Raw genomic sequence first — 22,029 nt, 5'->3', positions numbered from 1 at the left:
CTCCTTACCCACATCCCCTTTCTTTTGCAGCTCCCTGTAATGCCTGTCCACTAGATATTCTACTACCTTAGTCTAGTTTTATATTCAGCTGCTCCCATAAGATTCATCCGTTTGCCCTCGCTTCCTCACTGAACTTCCTTTTCATTCCTCTTTAATGTGTCTAGCTTTTGCCCGTCTCCAAGCCAAGTTTTGTTTTAATTCTTGTAATTTGAGATGTTACTTATATCTGAAACCATTTAGCACCACTTTTCCTACAAGGAGCTCAGGGATGTAGTCATGGTTTCCCTTTCCTCATCTTGTCTTCACAACCACATTGCAAGTTATGCTTGACTGAGAAAGAATTTCTGGCCCGAAGTCCCCTAGAGAACTCCATGACTGAAGAACAAATCATACAGGTGCTGGGAATTCCACAATCAGAGATGTTTTAAACTCAGTTTTAAGGCATGCGTGTGGCCCAGTTTGGATTGGGATTATGCCATGTGGGAATAAGGTGTTTAGGCCTTCTTCCCACTGTTTTCCCAAACTGAAAAGGTCTTGGAGGACCATTGTTTGCCCCACTGAACTAAACTTTGTATGGAGATTTGAGCCTGGATCTCCTAAATCCTAGTCTGGCACTCCACCTACCATACCCCAGGCAGCTTCCTTCAAAAGTCAGCAGGGCATCTGAGCTGTGGAGAAACTGGAGATCATGTATTCAGACTACCACCTTCCTTATGAACTTGCCTGTTTTTTAAATATCCAGTAGATTAGGCAGTGTTAAAAGTTTTCTGCTTAAGTTCACTTTACCCAGGGCTTTTTTTCAGCAGGAACACAGTGGAACTGAGTTCTGGCACCTCTTGAAAATGGCCACATGGCTGGTGGCCCCGCCCCCTGATCTCCACACAGAGGGGAGGGCAATCCAAACTCCCCTCTGTCTGGAGATCAGGGGGCTGGGCCACTGGCCATGTGACCATTTTCACCAAGGGTGATTTAAACTTTAAAAAACTCCCCCCTTGTTCCAGCTGACCCAAAGTACTGTCATTGTGCGGTCCTGAGTTCCACCACCTCTTTTCCCAGAAAAAAGGCCCTGACTTTACCAACGTGAAAGGAAAGGTATTGACAAGGTTTGCAAATTGCTGTGTTGATCGTTAAACTCGTACTCTAGCTTGGTTGGCAAAGAAAAGTTCCATCTCAATGTGGCAAAATTTATTAGAATGCTGGTTCAGTTTTTTCAGCCTCATAAAAGTGAAACAAAGGATGTCATCGTCAGGGCGGGCAGGAGAGAAAGGGGAAAACTAGGAAGACAAAATTCCTGGTCATTCAGGGCCGAACTACCCATCTGAGTTTTTAATGGCTCGGGTCCAGGAGGATGGGCTCCTGCCTTCTCCCCAAACCATTTTCCTGCACAGAAACAGTGCTAGAGGGGGAGTTATTTCCCCATTTTTTTGCTGCTCCTTATGCATAGAATACTCCACTGGACCCAGCTTTTAAAATTCTGAATGTGTAGTTTGGTCCTGAAGGGGCCCATGGAAGTGGCCCCTCCAGTGATTTGGTCTGGGGTCTGAGTGTTGGGGAGTGGAGTAGAAGCAGTCCTTGTCTAGGAGCCCCAGTGGCTCCTCTGAGCAGATTGTACTAATTGTTCTGCTTTTCAGTTTTCTATGCTCAATAAAGGTCAGATATTTACACCGTTAAATTACCTCTCCTGCAATCGCTCCAAATTAGCAATTATTTAGACATTTTTGGTCAAGATCTCCACAAGGTGCTGAAATCTGCACGAGTCCCCCTTCCCAGGCACAACTTCACCTGTTTGGTGTCAACCCTTCAACCGTCCTTTTCTGTTACTGTAATTCTGAACTATCTGAATCAACGACAGAAGTGTAGTGGGGTCACTGAAAAATGCGGAAATGGACAAACTAATTTCACTAATGAAAGGACAAATGGAAGAAGATTTTGCTGCCCCGTGGGCCCCTTTCTACAATTGGATTAAAAACAAATATAAAGAATGTAGTAAACATATGAAGGCAGTATTGTAATTTGCTACTAGTGATCACAGCCGAATGATTTGTAGAGTGAAATGATATATGTAGATAAGTAGAATGCTGATGCAAGCAGACTTTATGACTTTTATCTCTTCTTCTCCCACTCCCCTTTCCCCCATTCCTATTCTTATGAGAACATTAATAAAATATTTATATATATAAAAAAGAAGAATGCAAAGAAACTGTGGTCAGGGCCTTGGACGCAGGGAATTCTTTGATCACGGTCTCCCACATCCTCAATTCTAGGATCCCTGGTTAAGCAGAAATTCAGTTAAGAGCAGCGTGTCTGACACGTAGACACTAACCTGGGACTTCCCTAAGCTTGTGCTTTGGCTGTCCTTGAGACCTAGCCCCAGAGACAAATCTGCACCCAAATGCCTTTTGGGGACAAATTAGGCCAAGGCAGTTCCGGTTTCTCTTAGATGATATCCAGAGACAAGAATGTTTCTGTGGTGAAACTCAGAGCTGATTGCATGGGACCATCCTTGGCTTGGCTTTTAAGTGCTGGCTGAAGACTGTCTGATTCATTCATCCCTTTGACGTTATATTGTTGTTGCTGCTGCTGCGTTTACTGCCCATTACTGTCTTTAAAAATTGTTCAATTGTACTTAGTTTAGTGATCGGTGGTTGTGCTTATTACTGAAATTCTCCTTCATGTTCTTTTTAGTGGAAAAGTTTGATGGAAAATTACTGTTGTACACACAGATATGTACGTGTAACCTGAGTACAGTATGACCTTAGCAAAGCCAGAGAGATTGCCAATTGCTTTTCTGAATGGTCTGTGTGCTTTTCTTGATCACCCTTGAATTCTCACTCAGTTATATATATATATACCTACTTAAAGGCAGGGCTTTTTTTCAGCAGGAACGCAGTGGAACGGAGTTCCGGCACCTCTTGAAAATGGTCACATGGCTGGTGGCCCCACCCCCTGATCTCCAGACAGAGGGGAGTTTAGATTGCCCTCCACTGAGCGGTGTGGAGGGCAATCTAAACTCCCCTCTGTCTGGAAATCAGGGGGCAGGGCCACCAGCCATGTGACCATTTTCTCCTAGGGCAACCCACTGAGTTCCATCTCCACTTTTCCCAGGAAAAAAAGCCCTGCTTAAAGATAAAGGTAGTCCCCTGTGCAAGCACCGAATCATTACTGACCCATGGGGGGACGTCGCATCTCAAAGTTTTCTTGGCAGACTTTTTACGGGGTGGTTTGCCATTGCCTTCCCCAGTCATCTACACTTTCCCCCCAGGAAACCGAGTATTCATTTTACTGACCTAGGTAATGACTAACCCTATACCATATTTACTTAACAGGAAGATGACCCTTAATGTAAGATAACCCCTTAAAAATGTTATAAACGCACAACAAACGCTTTTATTGGATATAACTGGAACTTGTATGTGAATGTAAGATGAGCCCCTTTGTTTTTGACGGCATACCTGCAGAAGAAAAACTAGTCTTGCATTTGGGTAAATACCACGCTTCCTTCGTCTCATGGCCCTTTGACCTAGGTGTCATTTTTTTCTTCATAACCTCATAAATGTCTGCCTAGTAAGGACCCCCTACGTGCATCTGACAAAGTATGCTCTGTTTCACAAAAATGTCTGTGGGGATAAGATTTTTTTAGCCTTTACAATGGCACAAAGCTTCCATTTGTTTATGTTTCTCAAGGTGCAAATGTTTCTCATTTCTGTAGCTGCAAAGAAACTTTTTTAACCATAAAATTCAACAGGGCTTTCACAGGCCTGATACCCTTTCCAGGGAAGGAGACGGTGTGAACTGGTGAGATTTGGAGGGTTTTATTGTACCTATTCCTGGCCTTTATCTTGAGCCCTAGACCCCGTGAACTCTCTAGTACTTAACTAGTTTGGAGATGGAGGCTCTTGGGGAAATGAAGTGGGGTGGGAGAAGAAAGAAACCAGTTTGGCTTGTATGTCTTTTGGTCAGTTCCTGTTTCCTCAAAGTCAGTTTTGGTTCTGTTGGCTACACACAAGTGCAAAGATCTATTATCTTTTTCTTCTTTCCAACTTTCTCCTTAGATGATTACAAGGAGTTTGGGGTTAATTGTGACAAGATGGCAGCTGAAATTGAAGATCATATCCTTTATGGGGGGCGAAGGGCAAAGGTTTCTGGTTGCTGTTGTGGGCTGAAAGGAGCTCTTGTTTGGGCAATGGTGATGGAACTTGATTATCTACAACCAGCTTTAAGGCAATGGAAAGATATTTGAAAAAATTTCCTATGAAGTACAAGAAGTCTTGACCTGACTCCAGGCATGCCAGTTTCCTGCCAGGGGTGGGAGATTCCCTGTCCCCAGGTATTGTTTCTTGCCTCTGGCTGCAGGTGAAGGATTCCCTGACCATAGGTATTGTTTCCTGCCGTTGCTCCTGCAGCCAGTGGGAGAAAAATAAAGTTTAAAAAGTGATGTCACTTCTGGGGAAAACCAGAAGTGACCTCAGTCAGCTCAAGGAATCAAGGGAAACAGTGATTCCTATGGAGGCTTAACATCACTTCTGGGTTTTCCCCAGAAGCAACGTAATGCCATAGTCTGGTAGTGCCCCCCATATCTCCCCCAGACTCTTGCTAGTTGCCAGCCAGTGACAACTAGGCAAATTGTCCACTCGTGGAGGGCAAACTCCAGGAGATTCTAGCTGTTGCTTGCCTCTGCTTAGAGCAGCAGCAAGATAAATATAAAGGGGGGGAAAGTTCCAGCCTAGTCACCAGCACATCACTTCTGGGTACAACGTAGGAGTGACAATGGTAGTTCTAGGAATCACCATAGAATTTTACCATGGAGTTGCGGTGATTCCTAGAGCTACCACTGGTGCTGATACTAACATCACACAGCCCTAGGGTTGTCAACCCATTGCTGAGGGCAGGGGACCCCTGCTCCCAGCTGCCACTTTCCCACCACTGCTTAATTGGCTGGTGGGAGAAAAATAAAGGGGGAAACCAGGGGTTACCACCAGCTTCTGTGGGCCTTTGCTGACAATATCATGTTGCCGGCAATTTAATGACATCATTTCCGTTACACCCAGCAATGATGTCATCACATCAGTGATGAAGGGCAAAACCCGTATTTTTTTGCTCAAAAATCAGCAGTTCTGGTGTGGTGGTGACATAATGACATCACTACTCAAAGTGACATCATTCTCTTGCCACTGAGGGCTCATGCTGACAAGTTTCCTCCCAGTTGCCCACAATCTCCCCCACCCTCTGCTGGTTGCCGGGGTGACCTGGTAACCCTGCACAGACACCCTCACATCCCCTGCCCCCAACCGTCCCAGAGGTGCCAGGTTCAGCCTAGCAAACATGCTGGCAATCCTACCTGGCTCTAAAAGACATCCAGGCCCAAGTCCATCTGTTCCTTCTTCCCAGAACAATTGTTTGACAGAGTTCTGTGTCGCAGAATTTTACACTGAAGGGCACCACAAGAAACCTGGTAGACCCAGGTGGTATGAGACATGCAGACTCCCAGTTGGGAGTTGGTGTTCTTACTCCCAACCAGGGCTTTTTTTTTGGGAAAAGAGGTGGTGGAACTCAGTGGGTTGCCCTCGGAGAAAATGGTCACATAGCTGGTGGCCCCACCCCCTGATCTCCAGACAGAGGGGAGTTGAGATTGCCCTCCGTGCACGGCGCAGAGGGCAATCTGAACTCCCCTGTCTGGAGATCAGGGGCGCGGCCACCAGCCATGTGACCATTTTCAAGAGGTTCCGGAACTCCGTTCCACCGCGTTCCAGCTGAAAAAAAGCCCTGCTCCCAACTCAAACCCACCAAGCTTCTTGCAGCTTCACACAGAGGGAAGGATCTGAGCCCTCCCTGACCGAAGAAAGTGGCCCAGGAAAACTGCACGCCAGAAGGTGGGGATGGATTAGAATGTGGGGTCCCAACTGTGAGATTGTATCATGATTATTCCTCTCCCCCAAGTTTTGTGCTGGGCTCCAACAGGGATGAAGTGAGCAGTTCCCTGGAGAGTGCAGAAAAATACAGCATCCCTGCTGCAACTCAGCAAGAAGACTGCTGGAGGGGCAGAAACCAGAAGGCTCCATCTCACCTGCCTGTCCCGTGGGCCTCCCTTCTGTGCGGAAATGTCTTGTGTTCTTGCTGGACACAGTGAACAGCTTTGCAGGGGGAGAGTCAGAACATTGCCCTCCTCCTCCATTGCATCCCAGGGGCTTGCATTTCAGCTATCTGCTACTGGAATGCAATGGGAAAATATTTTGCCTGGAGGGAGGGCACAGCACCACCTCTCTGACCTTTGTTACCAGAACTGCTCTTTTATTATAATGGGGAATTAGCTATAGCAGTCTGTAACTTAAAATTAGCGCGGATCTTAACCTATGTTTACGGAGGTCCCGATCCCAGACACTCTAGTGAAAAAGAGGCAGACAAGGAGTAAGGTCCAAACACGTGTATTGAGTGTAGCGTAAGCCTAGCTTGCACAATCATACAAAGAACATACAAGGTCTAAGAAATGCAGAGTAGGAAATACAGAGACGTTCGCATTAGCTGGTTCCCAACGATGATAGGGGGAAATACTCACTTATCCTGGAGCGAAGCAGAGACACAACAGCGAGGGTGGCCCAATGCCAGCACTGGGACCACAGACGGACAGCAAGGAAGTCTGGATAGGAATGGCCTAAGCCACGGGCAGCAGGGGGGGGGTCTGGATAGGAATGGCCTAAGCCACGGACAGCAAGGGGGGGGGTCTGGATAGGAATGGCCTAAGCACCGAGTGGTCTGGGAGACCAGCTTAAATACCCCAAAACGTACCCTGGGGCTGGTGCTGTACTTGGTGGTTCTCACAGATTAAAACAAAGGGTCTAATGGGCTACTGAATGGCTTGGATGGGCCACTTTGGTAATCAGATTGTGATAAGTGACACCTCAGGAAGAGGGGACAAAAGAGGGAGGGGGAAATCCAAGTGGGCTGAAAGGATGTTCCAGCGGACAGGGCTTATCCTGATGTCATCAGCTTCTGGAATGCGGAGGTTTCTTTGAGATGCATTCTCTAAGTGCTTGGGATGGTCGGCACTTAGTTCCTTCTCCGGGGCGGCTCCTAAGATATGCAGAGCGGGGCGAGGGGCTCTCGCTGCGGACGTGGTGTGCCCGCTTCACCGAAATGGCTTCTCAAAGCAGTCTTCTTCCCAGGGTCTTCTGGCTGCCTGAGAACATGGATGCCGGCTGGGCATAGCTGGGGCTGGATAGCAGGCTGCCCGGTAGCGAGGGCAAGCTCGGGGACCGGCCCGCGGGAGGCTCCAGGCGGGAACTGACCAGGGAGCGCCTAGCCAGGCTCGCTGGAGGTTTCCCCGGCTGGCGCCCGGCTGCTAGCAGCGGCTTGGGCCCATATGAGGCAGGCTTCCATGGAGGCAGCGGGAACAATACTTTAAAACACAGTCCAAAGCAGGGAACAGGCACGGTCCGTGGCAGATGGCAAAGCAGGCACGGGGAACACAGTCCAAACGCACACTGGGAAGTCCAGACACAGGTTAGGGCAGGGCTGCCCAGAAAGAGAGTCCTTTTGTGCAGTTAACCAAACATGGAGTCAGTGAACTACACAGTCTATAGCGGCAGCAAGGTAATTGACACGCAGGCAGGAAACTGACACGTGTATCAGAGCACACACGTGCAAAGCAGTCTTTGGTGCAGCAGTGAAACAGCAACGCAGGAAACTTTAGCACAGTTCATAGCAGGCTTCAAAGCAGGGGAGGGGGCCTACTTGGCAACAATTCCCCCCCTCGGAGACCCCGGGACGTCAGGCGCGCGGGTCTCCGAACTTGACTTCAAAGGCGAGGTGGTCGGCAATGTCCGGTGGTCGAGCTTCGAGCGAAGAAGGAGTGGGAAGGGAAGGAGGGGGAGGCGTCACTCAAAAATTTAGTTTGGAGAACCACCTAACCGAATAAGTGCAATTTAGATCAGCCAATGGGCTGCAGGTCTCTGGGTTCACACCAGGGGGTGTGCTAAGTGCAACCGTCAGAATAAATAGTAATAAGTCATAGGTGATAGCAATTCATAGTAATAGGCAGCAATGACCAATTCATGCATATAAATAGCAACAATTCCTAATTGTGTACATTGATTAATTCATGGATGAGGGTAATTCATACGGAATTCATGATGGGTTAAAAGCACTAAAAACCAGGAGCAATTCATATACATGAATCAATTCATGGATAGTTAAAATCATAGGATTAAAAGCAGGGATAATTCATACAGGGTAAAGTGAAATGTGCAAGCATGGCATAATTCATTGAGGGTAAGCTAATTCATAAATGGTTAAAATCATAAATACATAGATACATAGGGTTTAAAATGATAATTCAGGAAGTTAAAACCGATTTCATAGATAAAAGCAGCAATAATAAAAGCAAGTGCGTGGAAACAATTCATGAGGGGTAGGCGGCGGAAGGGCTCATGGGGGACAGAAAAATAAACTCTGCAATTAAAAGACCAACTCATGCGGCCAGATTAAAACCAAATTCATAGAGCTTAAAAATCAGAAATAAAATAACCTTTAAAAGAGACCGTTCAGGAGGGGTCCCGGTTAAAACCAAATTCATAAAATAATAGATATGCTAGAATTACCTCGGCGGAGGGAGTCGGGTTAAAAAGGCAATTCCTAAGGTTAAAATCAAATTCATAGGGATAAAGTTCATGGGCGCACTTGCAATAGATAGAGAGAGGGACTAGTTCGGGGCTAAATTCATGGGAGTTAAAATTCATGAAAGTAATGCAAAGAAATTCATAAAACAATAGAGCTACAAAGATCACAGGCGGCTCAGTCCACAGTACAGCTGCTGGACTGGGTTGCATATATACAGGAACAAGCAAACTTAGTCCATGTGTCCCAAAACACACTTCCACCCCCCTTGCTGTCTGTGTCAATCCGCAGAGCAGGGTCGGCAGGCGGCGAGAAGGGCTTCAGACACACAGTTCTAGTCCTCATGGCGGTGGCGTTGCTGGCGGTCGTTTGGAGACGGGCCGTGGGTTGGGAGGCAGAGAGATATGCCCCCCCCCCTAGTCCACAAGAGGGCCTCGGAGCGGTGTCCGGCAGCAAAGCGTCCATGGGGTCGGTGCAGGATCCGTACACATAATAATAAACATAATCATAGTTCATACCGGTACAAGCAATAAAACAAACAAGGGTTAAAGGAGGGCGCCAAGAATAACCATTAGGGCAGGAGGAGGTCGGGGTTGTAATGGTCCAGACGGTAGGATAGTTGGAGTTGCTGGAGCTGTCGGCGGCTCCAACAGCCCAAATAAAGCAGTGAGGCACACAACAAAACTTGGAAGGCCAAAATAACAATGATCGGGTGCAAAGCCAAATTGTAAATTCCAGTGGCAGTGGGGCTCCAACCAAAGAGGGTTTCCCACCACGAGTGCTCTCCGGTGGTCTTAATCCGCTGGACCAGATCCAAAATCTCCTTTCCGTTGTGGGACACAACCAAAGCAGTAGTATCCCCGTCCCTCTGGATGCTCTGGAGGGTGCGGTGGAGCTGCGGGTGGGCCAGGAGCTCGTGGATTAGCTCCAGACCGATGCCAAGGGAGACAGGCTTCACATGACGATAGATGGAGGGTGCCACCAGGATCTCTTCTTGGGTCCAGACCGGTACCGTGTAGGTGGAGTCGCAGGCTGCCACCGAAGATAGGTTGCAGAAGCAGCGGTTGACTCCCGGGATCACGGGCCTGAGCTGGAACGAGTTCAGGACCACGAAGTCGCAGGCCGTTCGCACGCAGGCACATCCTTTCCCAAGGTAGACCACAGCGGAGCTGTTCTCTCGGATGACCTCGAAAGGGCACTCATTGAGGGCGTCGACTTGCGGGGCCACACAGGGGTGATGAGGTGCAAAGGCTTGGTCCTGGCAAATGAAGCCGGTCTGGTCTCGATGCTGGCACCCTTGGAGGCTGACGAGCTGCCATCCGGTCGGGGTGAAGCGGGCCCAATGGTCGGGGTGGCGGGCGTAGAGGACTTCGGTGTCGCTGACTTGGAGTCCCAGAGGCACGACTGGATACACGTGGAATGACTCGTGCGCACTGGCCGTTAATAAAAATAATTTAAGCTCCTGGGTGGTCGGTGAGAATGAGGAATTTACAAGAGACCACCAGGATTCAAGCTCCAGTTCTATGGGTGACAATTTGGGCATAATCAATCTTTTAATTTCCAGGGGCAAATGCCCATCCGTGGCTTGCCGAATTAGCCCCATGGCCACAGCCTGATTTAATTGTTGGGCTTGCATACATGCCATGGCTATTGACATGTTGCGTTCCAAAGACTGTGTTCCTTTGAGCAGCAGAGAAAAATCTCTTTCAATTTGACTCTCCCAGTTAACTAAAATGGAGCTGATCTCGTGTTGCCCATTCGAAATGGAATTTAGGGACTGCACCACCGGTTTACCTAAGTCGGAGATGCTAGTCGTGACATGGGCAAACTTATTAGCGAGAGTCTCAATGTTGACCGAATCCATGATTGCTAAGCCTCCGGCTGCTGGAGCAGTCCAGTCGGCAATGCTTCGTCTGGCACGCGAGAGAGAGGGGGAGGGATCGATCCACAGTTGTAGCCATGCATTCCAACCCTTGCTACCGGCCTCCAGATAGGGAGCGCACTGCGGCAGCCTCTGGGTTATATTTAGTTCAGCTAAATCTATGCGGATCTCTTTTAAAGACATTTGCGGGCGGACTAGAACTCTCTCTCGAATGTCAGTTTTCAAAACATGGGAGCCCACTATATGCGTGCCGCCTTGGCTTAATTGTTCATTGCTAACAATCAAAGGGTCAATTTGGATGGTGTGGGTCTCCTGGGTCCGGATCAGCAGGGAATAATTGCCTGGTTCGTGAGTCAAATTTACAAAGAGCAGCCCAAGCCGGTGAAATTTCTCTACTAGGGGCTTGGTTTGGCATTCGGGCGTCTGTTGAACCAGAATCCAATCGGGTGGGCCATGTTTGGCTAGGTCTTCCTCCTTTACAATCCAGGTCAGGTTCTCCCAGCGCTCTATAGCAAAGGAGAGAACTGCGCCTGAAGGGGGCGTGATAGTGACTGATGCAGACTCAGTGGTGGTAGTGCCTAGTAGGATGGTCATTCTAAAGGGGTCTCCTGCCTTCCATACTGCGGCCGACACTAGAATAACTTCACAGTATGGTCCGAAGGCCTCAGTGACAAATGGCGAGGTTTCGAAGTTGGCAGGGGTGGTATATTTGTCTACCACCGGGACTGTGGTGGGGGCTGGCCTTATGCGGGGGAGAAACATACATGGAATCGGAGCAAGTGGTGAAACTGTATCGGTAGGCGAGTAACATACTAATTCTTGGGACATAGTTTTGACTCCCACACATAAAACAACAAGCTCTGGGGGTCGGATCCACTGCTCTTCACAACTGCGGAAGTTAGTGCGATCCGTGGGGGTGGTCATATTGCTCTGCTGCACAACCTTGCAGACCATCATTTCATTTCCTGCCAGGGTATTTATACATCTCCAGTGGGGGTAGGGCATTAATTTGGACGGACGTCCCTCTATTAGGGTGCCTGCCAGCACGAGCAAACACAGGGTAGCCAGGTGCCTCATCTCCTGGCCTTCCTTTTCCTTTTTGTGCCGAAAATATCCTGGGGAGACCTGCGGATATAAGTACAGGTTCCCTGAGTTTATTGCAGCAAAAATAAATGAAGTGAAGTGGGGAAAAGGAGGGCGTATTTCTGCCAGCACTGTATGTTAAGCGGGGTTCGAACGAGAAGTCCCGGAGCACTAAGCGAGCCTTCCAGCTTGTTGCTCTGGGGAACTCCTGTGCGGGGGCTTCTTCCTAAAGCGTGTATATTTCAGAGGGTAGCGTCTTTGCGTCGGGCAAGGGTCGGCTGTGCGCTAGGCGGGATTATGCAAACTCGCTCCAAGGGTCTCTGGGTGCCTAGGCTATGTGACCTTCAGGTGCCCCTTGCTTGGCGGCGGGCTACTTCTATTTTGCGGGCTGAGAGCTATCTGTCCGGCTCGGCCTGGCCTTGCCGTTTTAAAAAGAAAAAAAAAACTAGAGAGCGGCTTACATTAACTATAAGGGTTGCTGCAGACGGGGGCCCTCGCTTTAATTTTTCAAAAATAGGCCTTCGTCATATGTTTGCAGGACAACCAATTTTGGGGGGGGACTCCCTCGGGAGGCCCCATATTCTAGTTTAAAAAAAAGGTACACCGGGCAAAAAGAAAAATACACTGAGCAAGAAAAATATACTGAGCAAAAAGAAAAATACACGGAGCAAGAGGCATACGGGTGTGGGGTACTTTTGGGTTGCCCTCACTTGGAAGGCCTGGCAGGGCTTCATTAAAACTTCAATATGTCTCCCCCCCTTCTTTTCCCTTGTACGGTACGGGCAAGGGAAAAGATTACGTGGGGCGGGCGGCTGCTGGCGGAAAGGGCCGAAGTGGAGCCGAAGGTGCTCGGCAGCGTTTATCGAAAAGCGGCGGAGGCGGCCGAGATCTGCCGGCGCCACTGGGTCTGGGTTATTCGGGGGTCATCTTGGCGCAGGGGATTCTGGCTATGTAAATGAGGCACGCTGCCCCTTGTGCGTGGCGAACGCACCCCAATAACATATTCCAGAGGGCACATATTTACAAAATACTGGCGGGTCTTTTACCTTTGCACTAAAGCGTACTAGATGGTGGCGCCGTATAGCAACTCACCATGACGAATATGAACATTAGTAAAAGAGGGATGTTGGGCTATTTGGGGATCCTTTTCCAGGGGAGGCACGGCCCTCAAAGCCAAAGCCGACCATCATGCGAAAGCGTGGGTCTGGCAGGTGAGACCCCGAATCTACGTAGATGCGGGATCTTCACCAGCACGGCGGGTGAAACGTTTTCAAATACAGAGATCACCTTTATTGGTGCATCTACAGTATTGGAAATCACCTTTGGGCTAAAGCCTCTCCAACCACTTCCACACAGCAACTCTCTTTTGCCTGTGTAATTTTTTTCCGAACATGCGGCTTAAAATCCAATTAAGAATCACTTTCGGTGGTGGTCCCACTTGGCCCCGGTTGCCGTGTTCCCCCCAAGGGTCCCAACTATGGGGCCCGCCTAAGAAGTTAAAGAATAGAACTGACAAGAAATAACAAAAACACTAAATGATTATAGGAAGTTAAGTTGGCTTTTTACATGATTATAGGAAGCTACGTTGGCCTTTTACATCTAAATTCAAAAGGGGATTGGGCTTCAGGTTCACACACACATAAAGTTAAGACTGCACAACGAAAAGGGACGGGGGCTGCAGGGACTTGAACTCAAGTCTCCTTAAGGTGGCTTTTCCACTCCTGGTTCCAATCCCTTCCAAATTCTGACAGGGAACCAGTGATTACATTTATTTGGGCTTGCTTCAGCCTGGGAGAGGACAAAAGGAAGAACTGGGAGGAGGTCAGAATCCTGGTCTGGCCAGTTTTTCCATTTCAATGAGGGGTGGGGGTGCAACGCTGAGTGGGAACAGTCTGTTTCAGATGCTGCTAGCAACTGGGATTCTTTCTGGAGTTTGCTCACTTGCATTATTACATTCCTGACTGCACTTACTGCTGGAGGCTCTACCTTTTCACTAAGTTTTGGGCTTGAGCCTTTTAAAACGTGGAAACAGATACACAAATGTCTTTGAATTAGCTCGAGCACTACTAAGCCACACAGGCACAACATTAGGTTTTCTTCAGGGGTGTTAGTCAGGGAAGGCTGAGAGAAAGCTATTTGGTGTGTAGTTGCAAGCACTGGATTCTCAAAGCAATTTAATTCTTTTAAAGGAACTGCATTTTTACTTTTGTTTACCTGTTCTTCAGGATCATTGCAAGAGGGCACTGTCACGGTGGGCTGTGTATAGCTTGGCTGGGGGCAGTCTATGGGAGCCACGACAATTTCTTGGGGAATGACTTTTAAACTCTGCACATGCTCAGAGGCTAAAGTGAATTCTGGCTTCTTGGGCATGGGGGCTGAGGCAGAAGTTGGAGGCAAAGGTGACTGGCTACCTGTTTCACTGCCTTTGGCGGGGCGGGGTGCTGATTCAATCACTGATTGTTCCTCTAAAGTCTTTAATCTGGCCTCAGTGAGTCTCTGGGATTCCAGGAGATTTTGCATCAGGGTTTTTAAAGTGGCAGTTTCATTATTCTGGTCCTCCAGCAAAGTCTGCATGCTAAGGAATTTATTGTGGAGCTGCTCTTTCTCTGTTGTGCAAGCATTTAATTTTTCTTTTAATTCCTCATTCTCTTTATTAAGATCATTTATTTTTAAATTCTGTTCCCTATTTACACTTATGAGCTCCTGAATTTTATTTTGCAGCTCTGCCAGGTTTCTTTCAGAGGTGTCTGGCAGAGTTGGTGCTGGGTTCTGGGTGCGAATCACCCTTTGGAATCTTTCCTTCTCTCTTTTAAGTTTCCAGCTATTTTTAGTTCCCGGAGGTCGAAGGCTAGCCTCAACCTTTGGTTTTCTCCCACGGGCAGTTAAGTGGGGAGAGTAATGTGTGACCCCCGGGCATCCCTATTGGAAAAAGGGGTTCCCAGCTGGTGGCGGCTCTCCTAGGTCAGAGGGCTCCTCATGGTCCTTTGGCTGCGGTCTCCAGGAGTCAGCCTGACTTGGGGGAGGGTAGACCTGGTGATTGTAGGAGTGAGGTGCCCGAGGGGGCGGGGGTGCCGAGGGCAGCGCAGGTCTCCAGGGCTCAGAGGGTCCCTGTGGGGAGGAAGGGTAGCGACTGGGGGTGGGCGCAAAGGTTACTCCTGGATGAGAGTCCCTTTGGCTGCGGCCCTGAGTGAAGCTACCGCTTCTCCCACGCAAGATTCCACCTCTAGGCTCCGAGTACGAGCTATGCCCTTGGGGCCGATATTGGGAGTGGGGACCATGGTTGGCATACGTGACTGTGTTGATGGGCTCACTCTCTTTCCTATGGGAGGCCGGGGACTTCACATGGCGGATGGCGCCGGTTTCTCGCAACAGGCCAGCAATGCTTCTGATGCGAGCTTCCAGGTCTCCCCATGAGATGCTCCCGGGCTCCACTCCTGCTAGTGCTAGGCGGGTGGTACTATTGAGTCCATCTAAGACTGCTCTCCTGAATTCTAATTCGTCAAAGTCGGGTACATCGCTTGCATCTAAATCTACTTCATCTGCTAGCTCAGCAAGAAGCTGCTTTCTGGCTAAATATGCCTCTGGGTCCTCTCCGGGTTTTTGAGACTCTGCGATGTACAGGGCTTTCAAACTCTTGGTGGGCCACAGGAATGCACAAATTTCTTTAATTGCTCCGTACTGACTGCGGGTGGCTAACCTTCGGTTAGAGATATAGGCATTCAGGGCCGAGACTATTTCAGGGGCAGCGCATTGGCGGGCCAGCTGGGCCACATCGGAACCACTAGCGGAGGGCTGGGAGGTGGTCACATGGGTGAACCACTGGATGGCCGTGTCTCGGTTTAGGGGTCCCATACGGTCTGCTATGGCTTGGAGCTCATCGGGCCTCCAATTGCGGGTTTCTTTAACGACCCGGTCTGTCTTCCTGCCATCCTCGTCCATGGATACAATTTCCTTAGTGGCTATTGGATGGAGGGGCTGTGGGGCTTCCGCAGGCTGGGGCGATTGAGATGCCCAGCTATCCTTACTATCTTCTGGGAGGGCCAAGAGGGCTGAGGGGTGCACGGCGGAAATTACGGCCTGTTGCATCCCCAAGTGTCGCTTTAGGGCCTCTAGCTCCCTCTTACAAGCTGAATGGTCCGCGGCTGCGGTTTTAGACTGGTTGTGGTCCGCCATGAACCGGGCAGCATGGGTGAGCTTAGTAATCTCTTCTTGTCCCTCCGTTAATGCGTGCTCAGCCATATCGGCACGAGCGGTGGCCGCTTCAGCCTTGTGCTGGGCGTCCTGGAGGGCGGTAGTTAATCCTTGCTTTTCTAATATGAAATTGACGCGTTCGGCGCGCCACTCGACTGCTTTCTCTTCATGGTCTCTCTCCTGTTCGACTAGTTTGGCCCTGAGACTCTGGATTTCTAGATGCAGGGCGTCCTGTTCTCGTTTGGCTTTCTCCTCTAGCTCCTTCCTTTCTCTGTCCTGGGCTGTTCTGAGCCTCTCTATCTCCTGCTCACTATCTTCCTGCGCTATCTGTAATTTATTTATCAGGGACACGCTGTCCTGTAAGGCAGTGAAAAGTGCCCAAGCTCCGTATCTGTCTTTTTTGCTCGACTTGGGTTTCTCTTTCTCACAAAAATCTTGGAAGGCACTTCTGACTATCTGGAGCGGGTCAGGTCCCTTGAAGGAACCGGCTTCCCAAGGGCAATCTCCCTTCTTGACTAGCCACTTCTCCAGGCGGGGCACGGTGGGGTTTGCCCGGTACATTTTTACTTTTTAGTTTAAGGCTGATCTCGGGGGAGGTTAAAGAGTAGATCAGCGACACCAGGGGTGGGGCGATTAAAGCTGCTCAAGGGTTTTAACAACTTCTTCCTCTCTATGTTCCTTTTGGGAGGTTTATCCTTCCCTCAGGTCCTCAAGGGTTTTTACCAGGGGGTTTTAAGGTTCTACTTTTGGGTTTGCAAGGGTATTTTTAAGGGTTCTACACTCGGTTCTTCTCCACCGGGGGAGAAGGGAAATTCCTATTCCCGTTTCAAGCTTGCCTACAAGCCACGGGACCAGGAAACGTTTACTGGCTCGGAGGGTGCTCTCAAGCTCTCTAAGCCCAAGAACAAAAACGCTCAGTGCTTCCAAGCCTCTGCCTAGAAGCTAAAGCTCAGGGGTCTCCCAAGCCTATACTCGGAAACCCAAAGCTCAGGGGTCTCCCAAGCCTATGTGCTCAGAAAACCAAAAAGGGTTCCCAAGCCTCTGCCCGGAAACTGCAACTAAGGGGTCTCCCAAGCCTCTGCTCAGAAGCCAAAATGCTCTCAAGCTCTCTGCCCAAGAACTATACTCAAAGTGTCCCCAGGCCTCACGCTCAGAGACAAACGGTTAAACTGTCTCCAAGCCTCGACCAAAAGACTAAATGCGCTCAAGGACTGCCTCTGCAAGTCCCCAAGCAAAATTGCTCAGGAGTAAAACCACGGTACTCCCAAGCAGAAAAGCGCTCAAGAGTTCTAACAACTCCCAAGCAAAAGTGTGCCCAAGAGTCCCACTGACTCCCAAGCGAGGTGCGCCCACGAGTCTGACGTAAAACTCGCAAGCGGAAAGGCGCCCAAGAGTCTACCTTAAAACTCTTAAGCACGGTGCAGCCGGCTGCCGCGGGGCTTCAGGAACCTGGCTTTAGATTCCCAAAGCTAAACTGACTGAACGAACGGACTATCGATCCCTTCACGTTCCCTCCGGAGCGGGGATTGAAGCCTAAGTGCTGGCAGGAACGGGGGTTTGGACGGACTTAGGAGAGACGGGGGAGGGCGGAAAAGAGTTTTATATGTGCTGCTTCAGGATGTATATATAAATCTATAGAGCCTACTTCTGGGATCCCACCCACATAGACGCGTTTAGGCGGCCCGGAAGGTGGCCAGGAACTTCACCAGTTCAGAGGTCCTCACCCACAGTACACCGGTTATAACGGCTGGAGGGCCTCGCGGTGCACCACAAAAGGCAAGTAGTCCAAAGCTGGCTGAAGGAGGAAATGGGGAAAAGCCAACCCACAAGATAGAAATGCTCGCTAGAGCCACACACATTCACACTTTTAATTCCCTGAGCTAAATTGCGCTCTTTACACTGAGGTCTGGAAAATTTTCCTCTAAGTCAGTTCGCTGAAGACACGCGTGTCGACTCACGTGCGTTCACACGAACTGGGTTATGCCCGCATTCTCCACCAGTAAACTGTTACCAGAACTGCTCTTTTATTATAATGGGGAATTAGCTATAGCAGTCTGTAACTTAAAATTAGCGCGGATCTTAACCTATGTTTACGGAGGTCCCGATCCCAGACACTCTAGTGAAAAAGAGGCAGACAAGGAGTAAGGTCCAAACACGTGTATTGAGTGTAGCGTAAGCCTAGCTTGCACAATCATACAAAGAACATACAAGGTCTAAGAAATGCAGAGTAGGAAATACAGAGACGTTCGCATTAGCTGGTTCCCAACGATGATAGGGGGAAATACTCACTTATCCTGGAGCGAAGCAGAGACACAACAGCGAGGGTGGCCCAATGCCAGCACTGGGACCACAGACGGACAGCAAGGAAGTCTGGATAGGAATGGCCTAAGCCACGGGCAGCAGGGGGGGGGGTCTGGATAGGAATGGCCTAAGCCACGGACAGCAAGGGGGGGGGTCTGGATAGGAATGGCCTAAGCACCGAGTGGTCTGGGAGACCAGCTTAAATACCCCAAAACGTACCCTGGGGCTGGTGCTGTACTTGGTGGTTCTCACAGATTAAAACAAAGGGTCTAATGGGCTACTGAATGGCTTGGATGGGCCACTTTGGTAATCAGATTGTGATAAGTGACACCTCAGGAAGAGGGGACAAAAGAGGGAGGGGGAAATCCAAGTGGGCTGAAAGGATGTTCCAGCGGACAGGGCTTATCCTGATGTCATCAGCTTCTGGAATGCGGAGGTTTCTTTGAGATGCATTCTCTAAGTGCTTGGGATGGTCGGCACTTAGTTCCTTCTCCGGGGCGGCTCCTAAGATATGCAGAGCGGGGCGAGGGGCTCTCGCTGCGGACGTGGTGTGCCCGCTTCACCGAAATGGCTTCTCAAAGCAGTCTTCTTCCCAGGGTCTTCTGGCTGCCTGAGAACATGGATGCCGGCTGGGCATAGCTGGGGCTGGATAGCAGGCTGCCCGGTAGCGAGGGCAAGCTCGGGGACCGGCCCGCGGGAGGCTCCAGGCGGGAACTGACCAGGGAGCGCCTAGCCAGGCTCGCTGGAGGTTTCCCCGGCTGGCGCCCGGCTGCTAGCAGCGGCTTGGGCCCATATGAGGCAGGCTTCCATGGAGGCAGCGGGAACAATACTTTAAAACACAGTCCAAAGCAGGGAACAGGCACGGTCCGTGGCAGATGGCAAAGCAGGCACGGGGAACACAGTCCAAACGCACACTGGGAAGTCCAGACACAGGTTAGGGCAGGGCTGCCCAGAAAGAGAGTCCTTTTGTGCAGTTAACCAAACATGGAGTCAGTGAACTACACAGTCTATAGCGGCAGCAAGGTAATTGACACGCAGGCAGGAAACTGACACGTGTATCAGAGCACACACGTGCAAAGCAGTCTTTGGTGCAGCAGTGAAACAGCAACGCAGGAAACTTTAGCACAGTTCATAGCAGGCTTCAAAGCAGGGGAGGGGGCCTACTTGGCAACACCTTCCACCGGTGAGGAGTTTCCGCGTTGCATCCCAAGGACCTGGAAATGGAGATATTTCCCTATGGCACCCTAGGGGGTTGTGTGTGACTTTACAAGTAATTGTGTGGGCTGTAACAGAGCTCAGTGGAGTTGCCAGGGCCCCTTTACCTACCCTGGCAGGAGGGTGGGAGGACCTGGCACTTACCTGTGAGATCGTCTTGTATGTGTGCTTCCAGCAGGTGTGATGGCATCATTTCTGGAAGTGATGTCATCACGCCTGTGGGGAGGGAGCCCACTGCATGCTGCCCCCAGCCCATTTCTCAAAGCCTTTCCCCCCTGCCGGCCAGGTGAGTGGAGGTAGGGAGCAGAGGCTGATAACCAGTTTGGTGTAGTGGTTAGGAATTTAGGACTCTAATCTGGGGAACTGGGTTTGATTCCCCACTCCTCCACTTGTAGCCAGCTGGGTGACCTTGAGACAATCACAGCTCTCCGGAGCTCTCTAAGCCCCACCCATCTCACAGGGTGTTTGTTGTGGGGATAATAACAACATACTTCGTAAACCGCTCTGAGGGCTTTAAGTTGTCCTGAAGGGTGGTATATAAATCAAATGTTGTTGTTATTAGTGGGGGATCCCCTGCCATCCCCAGGGGACTAGCAGCCCTAGAGCTTGGCTCGGGGTGGCCCACTTAGCTCCAGTCAAAATCCATTATGGTCCAGGCCGAGGTGGTTAAACAGACAGCAGCACTCCAGACTGCACATGATCACATTTTGGAATGCTGATAGTTCAGTGGAACTTCCATGTGCAGAGGCAGTATATCTCTGAACTCCAGTTGATGGGGGTGCGTAGTAGCAGAGGGCTATTGCTTTTCATGTCTGGGTTTATGGGCTCCCTGAAGTTGTCTGAGGAACAGGGGACTGAATGGAGGAACCTTTGGTCAGACCCAGCAGCAGGGACCTTCTGACTCGCAAGGGCAGGAGGGACAGCAGCTGCCACAGCCTACCTGTCTGGTGCTGATTCCTTGACGGTGCCACATATCTACCAGGAGCTGAAGGGCACCGATATGAAGTACCGTAACCGCGTGAGGAGTCGGATCAGCAACCTGAAGGATCCCAAGAACCCCAGCCTGCGCAGAAACGTGTTGAGTGGAGCCATACCACCCAGCCTCATTGCCAAGATGACAGCAGAAGTAAGTGTGGAAAGCCTGGCGCCAGAATTACTTTTTTTAAAAACCAGAAGCGAGTTTGATGGAATTAGATCCAGAGGAGACAGCCGTGTTAGTCTGTAGTCGCAAAATAGTAAAGAGTCCAATAGCGCCTTTAAGACTGAGTTGAAACTTTAAGAATAAATTTGGTTAGTCTTAAAGATGCTACTGGACTCTTTACTATTTTGATAGAATTGGCACACTTGTCATTCGTCTAAGGGGGAGAATCTGCAAACTGTGAATGTTTAAAATTAATTTTCCATTTTTTTCTACCTATGGTGACGTAGTGTAGGATGAGGTTCTGGGGGGGCCAAAGATCAAAACCCCATGTTTGTGGGATGCCCCAGCAGAGGAAATCGCAGCCCCAGGAGCATTTCATGTTAAGAAAGTGGAGGGGGGGCATGTTGAAGCCCCTCCTCTACACACCACAGTCATGATCGGAATCCATGTGGAAATTGAAGAGAAGCTATAGCCCATGTATAATTATAACACAGGTCGCAACGTGGGAACCTTAGACCTAACTGGTGAATTCTGTAATGTGTGAATTGGCCCTTGGAAGTCCCAAGGGGAAAGAAAGAAAGAGACCAATTTGAGCTGAAACTTTGGAATGGTCTCTGATCTTTGTTGAAGGAAATGGCGAGTGATGAACTGAAGGAGCTACGGAACGCCATGACCCAAGAAGCCATCCGAGAACATCAAATGGCAAAGACAGGAGGCACCACAACAGATCTCTTCCAATGCGGCAAATGCAAGAAGAAGAATTGTACCTATAATCAGGTGAGGAACCCAAGCCCGGCAAGGTCTTTGCAGCCGTTGAAAAAATGAAGTGATCCCAAGGCAGTGATTTCTAACATGGTACCCACCAGTGTGCTTCCTGGGGCCCTAAAACACCTCATCCTCAAACAAAACTTGTGGGCACTCGTTGAAATTGCTGAGCTGTTAGGTTAGAACGGATAAAAGGAAGCACTTCTGCACCCAAAGAGTGATTAACACATGGAATTCACTGCCTCAGGAGGTGGTGGCAGCTTCAAGCATAGACATCTTCAAGAGGGGATTGGATGAACATACGGAGCAGAGGTCCATCAGTGGCTATTAGCCACAAGGTCTAGATGGACCTCTCTGTCTAGGGCACTGATGCTCTGTATTCTTGGTGTTTGGGGGGGCAATCATTGGGAGGGCTTCTAGTGTCCCTTCCCCACTGGCGGATTTCCTGAGGACACCTGGTTTTTGGGCACTGTGTGACACAGAGTGTCGGACTGGATGGGCCATGGGGCTGATCCAACATGGCTTCTCTTATGTTCTTAAAGCCTGACTGCAGTTCAGAAATGGCTTCCTGCATCACTGAAGGATGCTTGGCTTGGAAACTCCATTTTGTAATTGGTCCATCTCCCATGCTGCCATTTTGTGGTGGTGCCCATAATCTGTCTCAAATTTCAGAAATGCCCACAAGCCCAACAAGATTGAGGACTATTGTCCCAAAGCAGCCAGAGAGGCAGGGACTCAAGCCTGCTTAGAAGACCTGCCCTTTGAGATTGGTGACCCATCGACTTTCCTTATCAGGGTGAATTGCAGTGCAGGGAGGGGGATTGTTAGGATGGCAATAGAA

General features: G+C 49.7%; 1 protein-coding gene across 3 annotated transcripts in view; it reads left to right on the top strand.

The window, feature by feature from the left end:
• The window catches only part of TCEA3 (transcription elongation factor A3), a 47,566-nt gene that overhangs the window by 20,966 nt on the left and 4,571 nt on the right, over nt 1-22,029 (top strand). For all 3 annotated transcript variants that reach the window (XM_054999219.1, XM_054999218.1, XM_054999217.1), the window contains 3 exons: nt 4,053-4,114; nt 20,259-20,408; nt 21,054-21,200. In XM_054999219.1, coding sequence (XP_054855194.1) covers nt 4,053-4,114; nt 20,259-20,408; nt 21,054-21,200 — 359 coding nt within the window. The remainder of the gene's footprint in view (nt 1-4,052; nt 4,115-20,258; nt 20,409-21,053; nt 21,201-22,029) is intronic.

Source organism: Eublepharis macularius, chromosome 15, assembly GCF_028583425.1.
Source record: "Eublepharis macularius isolate TG4126 chromosome 15, MPM_Emac_v1.0, whole genome shotgun sequence".
NCBI lineage: Eukaryota > Metazoa > Chordata > Lepidosauria > Squamata > Eublepharidae > Eublepharis > Eublepharis macularius.
Note: the sequence above shows the minus strand (reverse complement) of the source record. Positions and strands in the feature narration are given on the sequence as shown.